This window comes from Marmota marmota, unplaced genomic scaffold (genome assembly GCF_001458135.2).
Source record: "Marmota marmota marmota unplaced genomic scaffold, marMar, whole genome shotgun sequence".
In the NCBI taxonomy this organism is placed as follows: Eukaryota; Metazoa; Chordata; class Mammalia; order Rodentia; family Sciuridae; genus Marmota; species Marmota marmota.
In genome coordinates this window covers 6,194,104-6,208,410 of record NW_026000222.1, presented here as the reverse complement: position 1 = coordinate 6,208,410, position 14,307 = coordinate 6,194,104, and the positions used below count along the sequence as shown (strand labels likewise).

The 14,307-nt window shown below is 41.3% G+C and overlaps 1 protein-coding gene across 3 annotated transcripts; it reads left to right on the top strand.

Moving 5' to 3' along the window:
* The first annotated feature begins 6,356 nt into the window (after positions 1 to 6,356).
* On the top strand, positions 6,357 to 13,727 carry Atmin (ATM interactor). Of its 3 annotated transcripts, none has more exons than XM_015496034.2 (4): positions 6,357 to 7,151; positions 7,928 to 8,127; positions 9,265 to 11,073; positions 11,474 to 13,727. In XM_015496034.2, the coding sequence occupies exons 1-3, from the start codon at positions 6,933 to 6,935 to the stop codon at positions 11,069 to 11,071; spliced, it is 2,226 nt and encodes a 741-aa protein (XP_015351520.1). In that variant the 5' UTR covers positions 6,357 to 6,932; the 3' UTR covers positions 11,072 to 11,073; positions 11,474 to 13,727. The 3 variants fall into 3 exon arrangements, with proteins under 3 accessions (XP_015351520.1, XP_015351519.1, XP_015351518.1); XM_015496033.2 differs by having other exon boundaries at positions 9,265 to 11,084; XM_015496032.2 differs by having other exon boundaries at positions 6,358 to 7,151; positions 9,265 to 13,727.
* The last annotated feature ends 580 nt before the right edge of the window (positions 13,728 to 14,307 follow it).

Below are 14,307 nucleotides of genomic sequence, written 5' to 3'. Positions count from 1 at the left end.
TGCTCATTGAACACTTAGTAAGTATCAAGCACTGTGCTAAATGTCCCATTGACTTATTTTCATAATCTCATAAAGCAGACAGCGTTACTAATTTTGTTTTACTGAAGCAAAAGCCAGCAGTCATAATCAGCCAGGATTCTAGACACTATGAGGCTAAATCATTTCCCCCCCCTCAAAGCATCCACATCATAATCCCTGGAATCCACATGTTATCCTAGGAGCCAAAGGGACTTTGCAATTGGAAGATCACCTGGATGGGCCCAATGTGACCATAAGGGTCCCCAAGAGTAAGTAGAATGTAGTGCAGCAATAGCTGCTTGCCTAGCATGCACAAGACCCTAGGTTCAACACCCAGCACCACAAAAAATGTGGGAAGAAAAGGTGGAAAAAAGAATAAAAGTCACAAGAAGAAACAACTACTGAAGAAGTCAGTGGGATGTGATGGGACAGATTCAACTCACTGATTTTGGTGGGAGAGGAAAGGGCCATATGCCAAGGGATGCAGACTACCTCTAGAGGCTGGAAAAGGTAAGTAACCAGTCTCCCCCAGAGCCTCCAAAAGGAGCCAGCCCTGCTGACACCTTGCTCTTGGCCAATAACACCCATTTCAGACTTCTATAGAGCTGTAAGATGTTACATTTGTTAAGATACCAATTTTGTGGTCCTTTGTGATTAGCAGTAGAAAACTTACAGATGCTAATATCTAAAAATTGGAAGTTCTTTCACACATACAACTAGCAATACCAGAGATGAATAGCAGCCACCACCCCTTTTAAAGATGTATTTCCAATTTACTGCAATCCTCACCCCTCCCTCTTGTTTACTACCACCACATATTCCCATTTACAGGATTCCTGGTCTTTCTAGGTAGGTCTCCATGAACTACACTGTCTCCCGAAGAGAAATAGAATTTCAGCAAGTAAAATACAGTCAAGTAAATATGAATGCCTTAAAAGAATCGACCCTGACAACTGCAATGATCATTTCATCCCTAGTGTGACCTTGGGCCCTTGGTACTTGATTTTTTTTTTCTTTTTGGTCCTTTATTTTATTTTATTTTTTAACTTTGATACAAGGTCTTGATAAGTTGCTGAAGCTCTCACTAATTGCTCAGGCTAGGCTCAAATTTGGAATCCTCTTGCCTCAGCCTCCTGAGTCTCTGGAATTACAGGTGTATGCCATGACACCCGGCAAGTTACTTAATTTCCCTAAGCCTAAATTTCCTTTTTGCACAATGGAGACACACCTGTTTCTGTGGTTTTGAGGACACAAATGAGATACTAAGTGGAAAGTGCAACCTTCAGAGCCTGGTTCGTGGTATGCTTCAATGAAGCACAGTAGAAATTAGGGTTACTGCCCCTTGTGCAGTTGACCTTTGGGGTTCTTGGTGATCTTTAGGAATCAGAGCTCCTGAACGCGTTGCTCTTTCTCTCCACCTGCTGCCGGAGGTCGAGTTCCTAGGAAAGCTAAGAACCAACCATCAACCGGACCAAATACTCTCTACCTGCTGGCTTCAAGCTTCCCCTCCACATCCTCCCTTGTTTGCGCTCCCGCGGGCACGCGGTTTCCGCCACCGATAGGTGGCGCCGCGGCCGCCGTGCCGGCCGGATTCTAATGAGCCCGGCAGCCCCGCCCCCTTCCGGAAGTGGNCCAGGAACCTCTCTTGTGTTAACGAAATTACTCTAACCAGCATTTCTTAGCAATTTATATTTTTCTTTTCTCTGGCTTTGCTGTTGGGAACTCTAACTTTCAAGATGTTGTTAAGCCTCTGTTTAACGTAAATATACCACTTAGCCTTCAGGACTAGTTTGACAGTATGAGTAGGTTTATTTCTGATTATGTTTTTAAAATAATGTAAAGGTCAGAAATCCACAAGAGACCAGTACATAACATAAAATAGGCCTGAGAAAAAGTATGTTTGAACCAATACAGGTTTTGCTAGTTAAACCTTCACATGGACTTAAGTATTTCAGAATACTAGTATCCTCCTTTGCTAGAAATTAGGTGAAGTCATTTGGTTTTCGTCATTCACTTTTCAGTTTTATTTTATCTGAAGACAGCACAATATACTCAGGATCTCTTTCTGAACTTAAATGTAGAGCAGTGGAAGATGAACATTTCAAAGATTCCTTCAAAGTCACTGGATCAACCTTTTTAAGCAAGAATTAAACTCTGTTTCAGAACCATCATAATTTTTGTTTTTATTTTTTTCTTTTCAAACAGCTCACTTTGCTATATTCTTCTGCTGATTATTTGTTATAGTACTGGAGATTGAACCCAGGGCCTCATACATGCTAGGCAAGCACCAAGCTACATCCCCAGCACTTTTTATTTTGAGTCAGGGTCTCCCTCCAACTTGAGCTCCTGCTGCGCCTCCCAAGTGGCTGAGATTACAGGTGTGTGCTGCTCATTATCTTTCTAACCAGAGTGCCAGTAGCCCCTGGACATCCACTGTCTTGGTGGAAAGGAGTCCGTTTTCTTTAATGAAAGTAGCCAATGTGACAAAATAGACATGTCTGTATTGTGGTGCCCCAGGGGGGCAAATCTATACCCTTAGCCTGATGACTGCCTGGAGAACTCTTCACACTTTATTCTTGATACTTGATGTTATCAAAGTGTTTGGGAGGAGAGAGAGGCAAGAGAGAAGCCTGGAGACTTGGGCTGGCCAGGAAGTTCTCTGTGGCTTTGGGGGTGTCCTCAATCAGGTACATGCAATCCCTTTCTGGTCTAAAGCTATTTCTAAGTATGTCTGATTGATCCACTTTCTTATATTCAGTGGAAATTTTCATTGTTTTGGTTACACTACTTGCATCATTCTGATTTCTTTCCTCTGTTTTTATTTCCCAGGTTATGATAATCTTTTGTTCCTACCCCATTCATTGTTGTATGGTTCTTATTTTAATATTCCTTTCATAATGTAAATGATTAACAAACCCTTCTGAAGGATGATGGGAAAGAATGGGGGAGTTGAATTGTAAGCTGGAAAGCATTTGCTGCTTTTTGGGTTTATGTGGGTTCTTAATCTCCATATTCTATGTCATTCCTTTAAGGAAATTTGAAGTATCCTAATCCAACCTTGCCTGCAGTGGGATCCATAGAGAAATGGGAGCTATGATGATTTGGGATGGAAGCTAAAGTGATCCAGAAAAAGGAAGAGTGGGAGTAAATAGGCCTTTCTTGACTGCTAGAGATTCTTTGTTCCTTGCGTTTAAGAACCTATTGTGGAGCAACATTATATTTTTAAAACATGGCCCAGAGGATATTATATTATGTTCAGTCTAGTGGTTTGCTTTTAATGTGCCAACTTGCTTTGTAGACAACATTTTGCAAAGACTACAGATTTTCACTTTAGAGTAAGATGACAAAGCAAACTAGCTTCCTTCTTGGTTGCTTTCTGTAAAGGTGATCTGGTGCTGGACAGCATTTGCTACCGTCCTTACAGACCTTTCCCTTTATCCTCTACAACTATGTCCCTCCTTTTCCCTTTTCTTTTGTATGTATATTTTTCCATATTTTTAAAAACAATTGGTGATTGTTTTTAACATTTTTTTAGTTGTTAGTAAACCTTTATTTTATTTCCATATTGTTTTTGGATTGTTTCCTCTTGTAGATAATTTTTCAAATTCTGTCACTTAAAATATTTCTACGTGAAGTTTTTTTGTAGACTTTTTTTCGGTCATGCACATAAAAGATGCAGTACCATATCTGGTAAGTTTTATATAGATAAACACCGCTTTCTCACTGTGGTTCTTGTTTTGTTATGCTGTTTCCATTTCTCATCTCCCCAGCCTACCCAAGATCTTACTGTTTCAGGACCAGAATGGGAAGAAGGTTCAAAAACCGAGTGGACTACTGTGATGGGGGAGCTGAGGAGTTGGCTCCCATAAAGCTCAGGAGCATATACAGTGTTAGGTGATTACTGTGGCCTGTAAAATGGCAGGAAGAGTGGGAGTAAATAGGCCTTTCTTGACTGCTAGAGATTCTTTGTACCTTGGGTTTAAGAACATATTATGGAGCAACATTATATTTTTATATAAATAGAATAAAAATATAATGTTGGGGTTATTGATATCCAATATGACTGTCTTTAGTGGCCTCATTGCCACAAGATATAGTTCTGGCTTAGGGGGCCACTTGAATATGTGTAGTACAGTGCCACAAGTTTATATTGGACATTTACTTTGTTCAGAATATTCCTAAATGCAACAGAAGACACAAGTAAATCCCTGCTCATGAAAAGGTTTATGAAATTATAATTACAGCTCAAGCATCCAAAATCTGAAATGCCTTGAAATCTGGTAAATTTTTGAGTACCAAAATAATGCTCAAAAATTTTATATTTTAGAACATTTTGGATTTTCAGATTAAGTATGCTCAATAGCTGGAGTGTATACAAATTTTAAAAATCTGAAACACTTTGATTCCAAAGCAATAAAAGAGTAATCAGAGAAGATAAAGGGACCTAGAAAGTGTGTAGTTAGGGACTTTGTCTGGACTTGGGTCATACTCTTAGGCTGTTAGAAATGTTTGGGTGAAGTAATGACATGATTAAAGCTGTATTTTGAGAGAGATGAATCTGGCAAAGTCTGAATGATAAAGACATATTTAGAGGTTAACAACACAGTCCAGAGTCAGAAGACTTCAACCAGGAATAGAGAGAAAGGAACATCTGGGAGGTGGAAATGGTGCTTGAAGAGGGTGAGTTTGTGGTGTGGACACAGGAGGGAGTTTGAAAGAAAAGGGTTGCTTTGCGCCTCTGAGGATGTATCAGGAGTTTTGAAGTGAGCCAGTCAGCAGTTTATGGAGCATGTGACAGCCTAGAAGCTGGAATATAAATGGTAAAAGATTTCCATAAAAACAAAACACTAGATGAATTGGTGAGTGAAATGAAGTTGGGGATGAGGGACAATGTCAGTTGTTATTAGAGCCAGCAGATTTGGTGTTCAGGAAAAGCATGGGCAGTTAGACTTGACCAATTGAATAGCTAAAGTACCACTTTAGTTTATTGGTGTTGAGTTGGTTGGCATAATAAAGCAAAGAAGGAAAGGAAAGCCTCTGCCGCCAGTGGCCAGAGCCAACATTAATTGCTTTATTGTGCGGTGAACACTGTTCTAAGCCTTTCCGTGTGTTAGCTCAGTCCCCACAGCGACCCCCAAATGCACAGTGTTGTTACTCCCACTTTGTAGATAAGTAGACCAGCCAGTTTAATTTGCTCTAGTCACATAAAGTGGCCAGGTAGAGAGTTGAAATTACAGCAGGCCAGCTCCAGAACTTCCAGACGTACAGCTACATTGTAGTTCTTATCCCAGACTGCACATTGGGGTCATCCGGCAAGGTTATAAAACCAGATATGGGTTCCAATCCAGTTCCAAGACCAGAAAACCTGGGGCTGAGTCCAGGCACTGGTGGTTCTCAGGGCAGGGACCAGCCCCGCACCCACCCCCACCTCCAGTGGGGTGCTGTCTTCTATAAGGAGGAAGATGGCTCCAAGAGGTGTGTTAAATTTCTGTCTTTAAAAGGCTTAGTCTGGTGGGCTGGGGATGTGGCTCAAGCGGTAGCGCGCTCGCCTGGAATGCGTGCGGCCCGGGTTCGATCCTCAGCACCACATACAAACAAAGATGTTGTGTCCGCCAAAAACTAAAAAAAAAAAAAAATTAATTAAAAAAAAAAGGCTTAGTCTGGAAAACAGGAACTATATTAAAAATGACAGCTCTTAAGGTAGCATAGGTGCTCTCTTGGAATTCTGAGAAAGATCTTCAGGGTGGTGACAGAACAAGAAACTGGACAGTCTAGAGCACTGAGCTGGGCTGGGCCCATGCTAATCCAGACACCTAAGCTACAGGTAATCCTGAGAAGCAGGCTCTGTTTTAGAAATGAGTAAACACTGGCTCAGAGGTTAACTACCTTCCCAAGATCACACTAGTCAGTAATGGAAACAGTACAAACCCAGCCCTCTCCAATGCCACGTGTGCACTTCTACCTGATTTCTATCTGAAGGTAGAAGAAGGGTATGGGGCTCAAATTGAACCTTCAAAGAATGGATATAGTGGGTCCAACTGGAGGTGAGCAAAGCATTAGGCTGAGTGGGACAGTGTTTGAGAAAGGGAACAGGAAGGGCATCAGCAAGTTCAAAAAGGCCAGCCTCAGCAACTTGGCAAGACCCTCTCCCAAAAAAGAAAAAGGGATGGGAATGTAGCTTGGTGGTAAAGCACCACTGGATTCAATCCCAGTGCCACCAAAAAAAAAAAAAGGATTAAGTGAGGGGCTGGGGCTGTAGCTCAGTGGCAGAGCGCTTGCCTAGCATGCATGAGGCACTGGGTTCTATCCTCAGCACCACATAAAAATAAACAAATAAAATAAAGGCATGCTGTCCATCTATAACTATACAAAATTAAAGGAAAAAAAAGGATTAAGTGAGTTGGTATGTAGACAGTGCTTAAAACTGAGCCTGAATCAACAGTTGTGTAAAGGTGTCAACTAGCTTTTTGGTACTTTAGGGGGCAGTGCAATGATCAGAGAAAAGACAAAATGCCATTGAATAGGGGGTCCCCAGGCCCTAGTCAAAGGAAGTTTTTTTCAGGGACTTAAGACAAGGAATCTTAGGGTAGAATAATAAAGAAGACCAAAGGTGACACCCCAATCTTGACTATGAGTAACTGTGTGAGTCCATTTGCAAAAGAGAAGCTAGCTGCAAGAATATGGATTTTAAGTTTTGAAGAGTTTTAAAAGGGATAGAGAGAAGTTAGGTTTATGTTTTATTTTTTTAAGAAAACATAGTTGGGGAAAAATTTACAGATTTATTGAGAATAATAATTTACATGCCATAAAATATATTTAATTTAAATGAATAACTCAATTATTTTAGTAGATTTATGGATGTGTAAACCCATCACCACAATCCAATTGTAAAACATTTCCGCTCCCTAAAAAGAATGCTTGTGCCCATTTTCATATATTCCCTTATTTCTACAACCAGCCTGTTCTGTTGTGGGTTTTTTGAAAATAATTTAATTTTCCTTTTGCAGGATGGCATAGTAAATCCAACAATAAGAAAAGATTTGAAAACCATACCAAAATTCTACTGTTGTCCAATTGAAGGATGCCCTAGAGGTCCTGACAGACCATTTTCTCAGTTTTCTCTCGTAAAACAGGTATTTCACTTAATATATTTCTCTGAGGATGATATACAGATGGTATAAACCTGGTATGCATTCTAATTACTTAGCAAACACTACCAGAGAATTGAGAATAAGCTCTTGCTAGAGCTGCTGCCCCTGTACCTCCCAAGTGGTAGGTACAAGGGTTGTGTGGGTGTAATTCCAGTGGACAGAAATGAGGCTTATCTTGGAAGGAACATTGCCAGGAGTGGGTTGGAGAGGAAGAGAAGTACACCTCTCCATCAAAGAGCAAGAATATTTGTGCTCATAGTTCGCTTGGGTGAATCTGCTTCCAAGGGCTTAGGGCAAAGACACAAAGCCACTGTCCTCCCAGGGGAGTGAGAACCTGCAGAATCCAGGAAAAAAACAATTTCAGGAGCAGCTATCTTAAGAGGAGGGAGGGGCCCAGCCACTAGGGAAAGAGGAATTTGGGCCTGGAAGAAGGCTCTGGAATGTTTCCTCAGGAACTGCTGCAGGGTGTCCAGAGGAGAGCATCTCAAAGACTTTTGTTTTCCCTGCCCTGCAGCACTTCTTTGTAGGTCAGTCTCAAGGCCAGTACCCTGGGATCCATTCCAAAGTAGTCTCCTCTGTGCATGAAGCTAAAGCCCAAAGAAGAGTCTGGTGATAAACTGCAGTTACCCTGTTCTTTTCTTGAGGGTGGACTGTTCTGTTTGTACCTGTGAAGTCACTGTTAAGCTGGGTGTGTTGATGTTCTCAGCACTTGGTGCCGTGGCTGTTTCTCACCCTCCTTCCTTCTTTGCTCTCTGTAGCACTTTATGAAAATGCATGCCGAGAAGAAGCATAAATGCAGCAAGTGCAGCAATTCCTATGGTACCGAGTGGGACTTGAAAAGGCACGCGGAGGACTGTGGCAAGACCTTCCAGTGCACATGCGGCTGTCCCTATGCCAGCAGAACGGCATTACAGTCTCACATCTACCGAACTGGTCACGAGATCCCTGCAGAACACAGGTAAAGAGCAAAGAAACAGTGGCACATAAGTCAGTAGCTGTGGGAGGAGTTTCATCTGAAACTTCCTAGACAAGGAGAGGAAAAGGAATGATGGACAAGCAATGTGACATCAAAGAAGGGAGCTTTTGGAAATGGCAGCAGTGCTGGCAAAGGATTGTATCTAGGTGTGGAATCTGACCCAGTTATTCCTCCTTTTTCTATTGCCAACTCTCTGAGGGTCTCTTACTATGCCCATTTGAAATCTCAATTTCCACCATCTTCTGGTAAGGAATATCAGATTGCTGAAGAGTAAGTTTTATCATGACTCTGTACTACCATATATTTTTCTTTATCTGTAGATGGACACAATGACTTTATTTTTATGTGGTATTGAGGGTCAAACACAGTGCCTCATGCGTGCTAGGTGAGCACTCTACCACTGAGCCACAACACCAACCCTGTACTTCTTTTTGAGGGGAGGGAAAACTAGGTCTTTAGAAATTTTTTAGTGGAACATCTTGCCAGTCAGTGATGCATGCCTGTAATCCCAGCAACTTGGGAGGCTGAAGCAGGAGAATCTCAAGTTCACAGCCTGCCTCAACAACTCAGCAAGTCTCAAAATAAAAATTAAAAAGGGCTGGGGAGGTAACTCAGTGGTAAAGTGCCCCTGGTTTCAATCCCTAGTACTCAAAAAAAAGTAAATTTCTATTTGTTATAATAGCTTCCAACTTTACGGATGATGAAACTTGTGTTATGTATACCTCTTTTGCCTTCCTTATGGTTAAATTCTAGTACTTACAGCATTAAAAAATATATATATATGCTTTCTTCTTCCCTATCTGCATGTTTCTGAACATCTGCCCCATAATAAGCCCCATTCCCAGAAGTTCAAGAAGGGAATAGTCTTCTTTGGGTGGGGTCTGACCTCTGATAAGGGCAGTAGCATGTATTATTAAGACATAGTGTCATGGTCTAAGAAAGCTGCATTTTTCCCCCCAGTATTGAGGCTTGAATCCAGAGCCTTTCACGTGCTAGACTAGGCTGGCCTCAAATTTGCAATAATCTCACCTAAGCCTCCCAAGTAGCTGGGATTACCTCACCCAGCTCAGAAAGCAGCATTTTAAAATTGTTTTCTTTTTGCTTTGTCATTGTCTTTAGGGATCCACCTAGTAAAAAAAGGAAAATGGAAAACTATCTACAAAACCAGAAGTTATCTAATAAGACCATGGAACCATTGAGCACTCAACCCCCTCCTCGACCAGATCCTCAAGAACTAGAAACTTCAGAAATAAAATCAGTAAATTCTTTTGAAGATTCTTGCAGCTCTAATGCCAGAAAACAGAGTGTCACAACACCTCCGAGATATCCTCAGAAGTTGCTTCTACCAAAGCCCAAAGTGGCTTTGGTTAAACTTCCGGTCATGCAGTTCTCTCCTGTGCCTGTCTTCGTGCCTACGGCCGACTCTTCGGCCCAGCCTGTGGTGTTAGGTATGGACCAGGGCTCCACTGCAGGTGCTGTGCACTTAGTGCCCTTGTCAGTAGGAACCCTGATCCTTGGCCTAGAGTCAGAGGCTTGTTCTCTTAAGGAGAGCCTACCTCTTTCAAAAATTATAAATCCTGTTGTTGAGCCAGTTAGTACCGGTGTTCAAGTGAACTTGGGTAAAAATCTGTCTAATCCTTTACAAGAACTAGGGAACACGTGTCAGAAGAACAGCATTTCTTCAATCAATGTACAGACGGATCTGTCCTATGCCTCACAAAACTTCCTACCTTCTGCACAGTGGGTTGGCCCTGATTCCTCTGTATCGTCTTGTTCTCAGACTGATCTGTCATTTGATTCTCAAGTGTCCCTTCCCATTAGTGTTCACACCCAGACGCTTCTGCCCAGCTCTAAGGTAACTTCATCTATTGCCGCTCAGACTGATGCATTTATGGACACTTGTTATCAGCCAGGTGGGATCTCCAGAGAAACCCAAACCAGTGGGATGCAAAGTCCCACACGTGGCCAGGTACAGATGGACCAAGCTGGAATGTGCAGAGACATTTTTGAGAGTGTCCATTCATCATACAGTGTCCCTGCAGATACTATTATAAGCAGCAGCTTAGTAGCAGAGACAGTAACTCGTGGTTTGTTACCTCAGAATGACCCTAAGACTTTAAATCAAGATATTGAGAAATCTGCACCCATTTTGAGCTTCAGTGCACAGAATAGTATGCTTCCTTCACAGAACATGACAGATAATCAGACCCAAACCATAGACTTATTAAGTGATTTAGAAAACATCTTGTCAAGTAATCTGCCCGATCAGACATTGGATAACCGTAGTCTTTTGTCTGACACAAACCCTGGGCCTGACACTCAGCTGCCATCTGGCTCAACCCAGAATCCTGGAATAGATTTTGATATTGAAGAGTTCTTCTCAGCTTCAAATATCCAGACTCAAACTGAAGAGAGTGAACTTAGCACCATGAACACTGAGCCAGTCTTGGAATCACTGGACATAGAGACCCAAACTGACTTCTTACTTGCAGACACATCTGTCCAGCCCTACGGGTATAGGGGAAGTTCTCACTTCCTAGGCCTTGAGATGTTTGACACGCAAACGCAGACAGACTTAAACTTCTTTTTGGACAGTAGCCCTCATCTGCCCCTTGGCAGCATCCTGAAACACTCCAGCTTTTCCATGAGCACTGATTCATCAGACACAGAGACCCAAACTGAAGGAATCTCCGCTGCTAAAAACCTATCTGCCCTAGAGAGCAAAGTTCAGTTGAACAGTACAGAAACACAGACCATGAGTTCAGGTTTTGAAACCTTGGGGAGCTTGTTCTTTACCAGCAATGAAACTCAGACAGCAATGGATGACTTTCTTCTAGCTGATTTGGCCTGGAACACGATGGAATCTCAGTTCAGCTCTGTGGAAACTCAGACATGCGCCGAGCTGCACGCAGTCTCCAACTTCTAAAGGTGAAGTCCAGGTTGGATGGTGTTTATTATTTCCTTCCAGATTTAGATAATGGGAGCAGGGACAACAGTATTAACTCTGTTGAATGTAGCTGATGATGCAGTTGCTTAGATTCTTTGCATTTCTTTGCCTTTTGTACTTGTAAACACAAATTTGTGTATAAATGTGAGTGTATTATAAAGTGTAAGATGTTGATCTAAAAATGATTGTTCTTGTGTTGCATACATTTGCCCTTTTATAGCTAGTCTTTCCATCTTTAAAACTATATCTTGTTCCTATAAAACCAATACAGCCATTTAGCTGAAGCCAAGCTTGCAAGGTAGTAGAGTGCAAACTTACCAAATCTCCAAAATGTTTTAGCAAAGTGTAACATACTTAAATTGCACCTAAAATGTCTTCTAGAAAATGCTTCTGTGGTTGGAGACTCCTGTTGCTGCAGCTTCATCTGCTTTGCCATCTCTCTTCTGATTTGAAGACACCAAGGGAATTTACAGCTGTCTTCAGCTTTTGCAAGTTTCCATGTAGTCACTGCCATCCCTCCACTCATGAGCTATTACTGATGCTAACATGCGCGAACAGTCCTTTCCTCACAAGAGGTTTGTTGCTGTGAAATGATTACTGCCTAGAGAAAGGGCAGCAAGTACTTAGTGTAAATAGTGATTCTTCCAAGTACTACATCCAGACTATGGAGACACGGTTGTTAAATCATGCCTGTTAGTTCATCCTGGGGTGTGTGGTCCTGTGCTTTCATACCACCATCAATCCAGAAGCCTTCTGTGCCCAGATGTGTGGGAGTTTTCCCCATGTACCAGCAAGCAGCTCTGCAGCAGATGCCACTTGGGTGTCCTCTAATGCTCTTCAGTTCTGACACTATCTGGAATCCAGGCCTCCAGAGTGTCTAACCCAGCACTTAAATTTTAGGGTTGCCACATTCTCCTCCCTGGGTTCAATTTATTCATGAGTGGCTGGCAGAACTCAGGGGAACATCATGTTTACTGGTTATTGCAAAGAATACAAATGAAGAAATGCTCAGGGTGAGGTATGTGGGAAGGAACTGGCTTCCATACCCTCACTAGGAGAGCCGTCTTCCAGGAATCCAAGTTTGACTATCTGGAAGCTCACTGAACCCAGTCCTTTTGGGCCTTTATTGAAACTTCAAGGGTATGATTGATGACATCACTGGCCATGATCAACTTAACTTTCAGCCTCTCTCCCCTCCCAGAAGGTAGAGGGTTAAGGCAGGGTAAGGCTGAAGATAATCCCACCCCTCTAATCATGTCTTTGCTGTGATGAGTCCTCATTGTAAAGCTACCTAGGGGCTGCTCATTAGCACACAAAAAAAATTGCTGGAAATAACAAGGATTTTAGGAGTTGTCTACTACCAGGGAGGAAGACCAAATATGAATATTACCACATCTATAAACACCCTTCCTGCACTCCACAGCAGACCAAAGTGGGGCACCAGAACTGCTTCCCACCGTGCACCTACAGGCTGCATCTGACTTGTCCTCAATGTTAAAGTAGGGAAAGAGGACACTACCCCTCAAACCCAGATTTCAAAACTTTATACTTCTGAGCTTGATAGGGCGAGAGTGCAATCTGCAATTATTTTAAAGTTACTTTTCCTTCCATCCACCACCCATCTTTTCCTTGAATAAAGAAACACAGGTCTAATAAATATATCATTTGTGTCTTGAGGCTAGCAATTACAGAATAAACTATCAAACTTGCTTCAGTAATCAAGAATATTTTCTACTTTGAGACAAGGACAGCATCAAGTATGCTTTGGGGGTTCTCTAGTTAGTAGATCCTATTTTGTTTTGTTTGTTGATTTTTTTTCTTGGAATTGGGGATTAAACCCAGGGGCATTTAACCACTGAGTGACATCCCCAGTCCTTTTTAGTTTTGCTTAGAGCCTCACTATGTTGCTGAGGTTGGCTTTTTTTTTTTTTTTTTTTGAACTTGAGATTTTCCTGCCTTAGCCTCCCAAGCTGCTGGGATTGCAGGTGTGTGCCACTGTGCCCAGCCTGAATTCTTAATTGTTGCCCAACTCTCAGGCAAGTGCAGCCTGTGTGTTTTCAAACTTTACCCAAAAATGCTCTGTTTTTTCTGTGGCACATGCTTGTGCTGCTGAAACCTAACTCCTCAAAATAGAACTTAAGAAGGAAACTAATGATTCATTAAAGTAAATTGATGGTGTTGGTAATAATGCTTATCCCATATGTCTGAAAGAGAATTGGTAATGGATTAATAACATATCCAAGCAGATGAACTAATACCTAGTAGATAACTTTGCTTTGGTCACAGTTGCCTATGAATATGAGTTTCAAAATGAACATAAAGCCTTAACTTAGATTTTCATTGTTTTAGAATCATCACTGCCTTAATGTTCAAACATCTATTTAAGTCGTCCTGATAAAGAAGAAATGCATGTTTGTTTATGGCTTTTTGTAAATACATATGCAGTGATCTATGGCTTTACTTCTGTTTGTGACGATGTTTGTTAATCCAGCCAATAGTTATTTACAAAAAGTGGAGCATGTGATTGTTCTTCATGTACAAGAACTGTTCCCCTGCAAAACCTTAGTTACCTGGATTGTCCTAAGATCATCTGTAAAAACTGAAATTCAATGATTAAAAGGAAGCTAGAATTCTTTTTGTGTGTGTTTTTTGACCTGCTCATGATACAACTTATTTTGTTGCTTTTTTTACAGACTCATTTCTAAAAGTGACATGATGAAGTAACTGTGCTGTTAGTTTCATTATTGTTTTACTTTTTTTGTTCATGAAAATAGACTAATAATTTTCCTTTTTAAATTTCAGGTGAATAATTTACCTAAAAATGGCAATCAATTACTACAATTCACACATTACCTGATGCTACCATTTTATAATGGTCTGCCTTTGTCTCTAGATAAGGTGGTTCTAGGCTTATGAGTAAAAACAAGAGGACTAGAATAATTATTTCTTTGCTCCATCACCAATTTACAGGAAAGCTGAACTATTGTGTATCTGACTGCTTTAGGTCACAGGAAAACAAAAATTTTGTAAACTTACCTGAAAGTCTAAAATTACTTTTTCATGTGAAGACACTGAACAGTATTAGTCTAGCTATGAAATAACTTTTATTAATTCTGCCAAATAATGGGATTGTTTTCATTTAATCCTTTCTGGCCTCAATTTTAGAGATAGTAATTCAGCTCAAAACTGCTCATCAAAACCTGCTAATACTGATG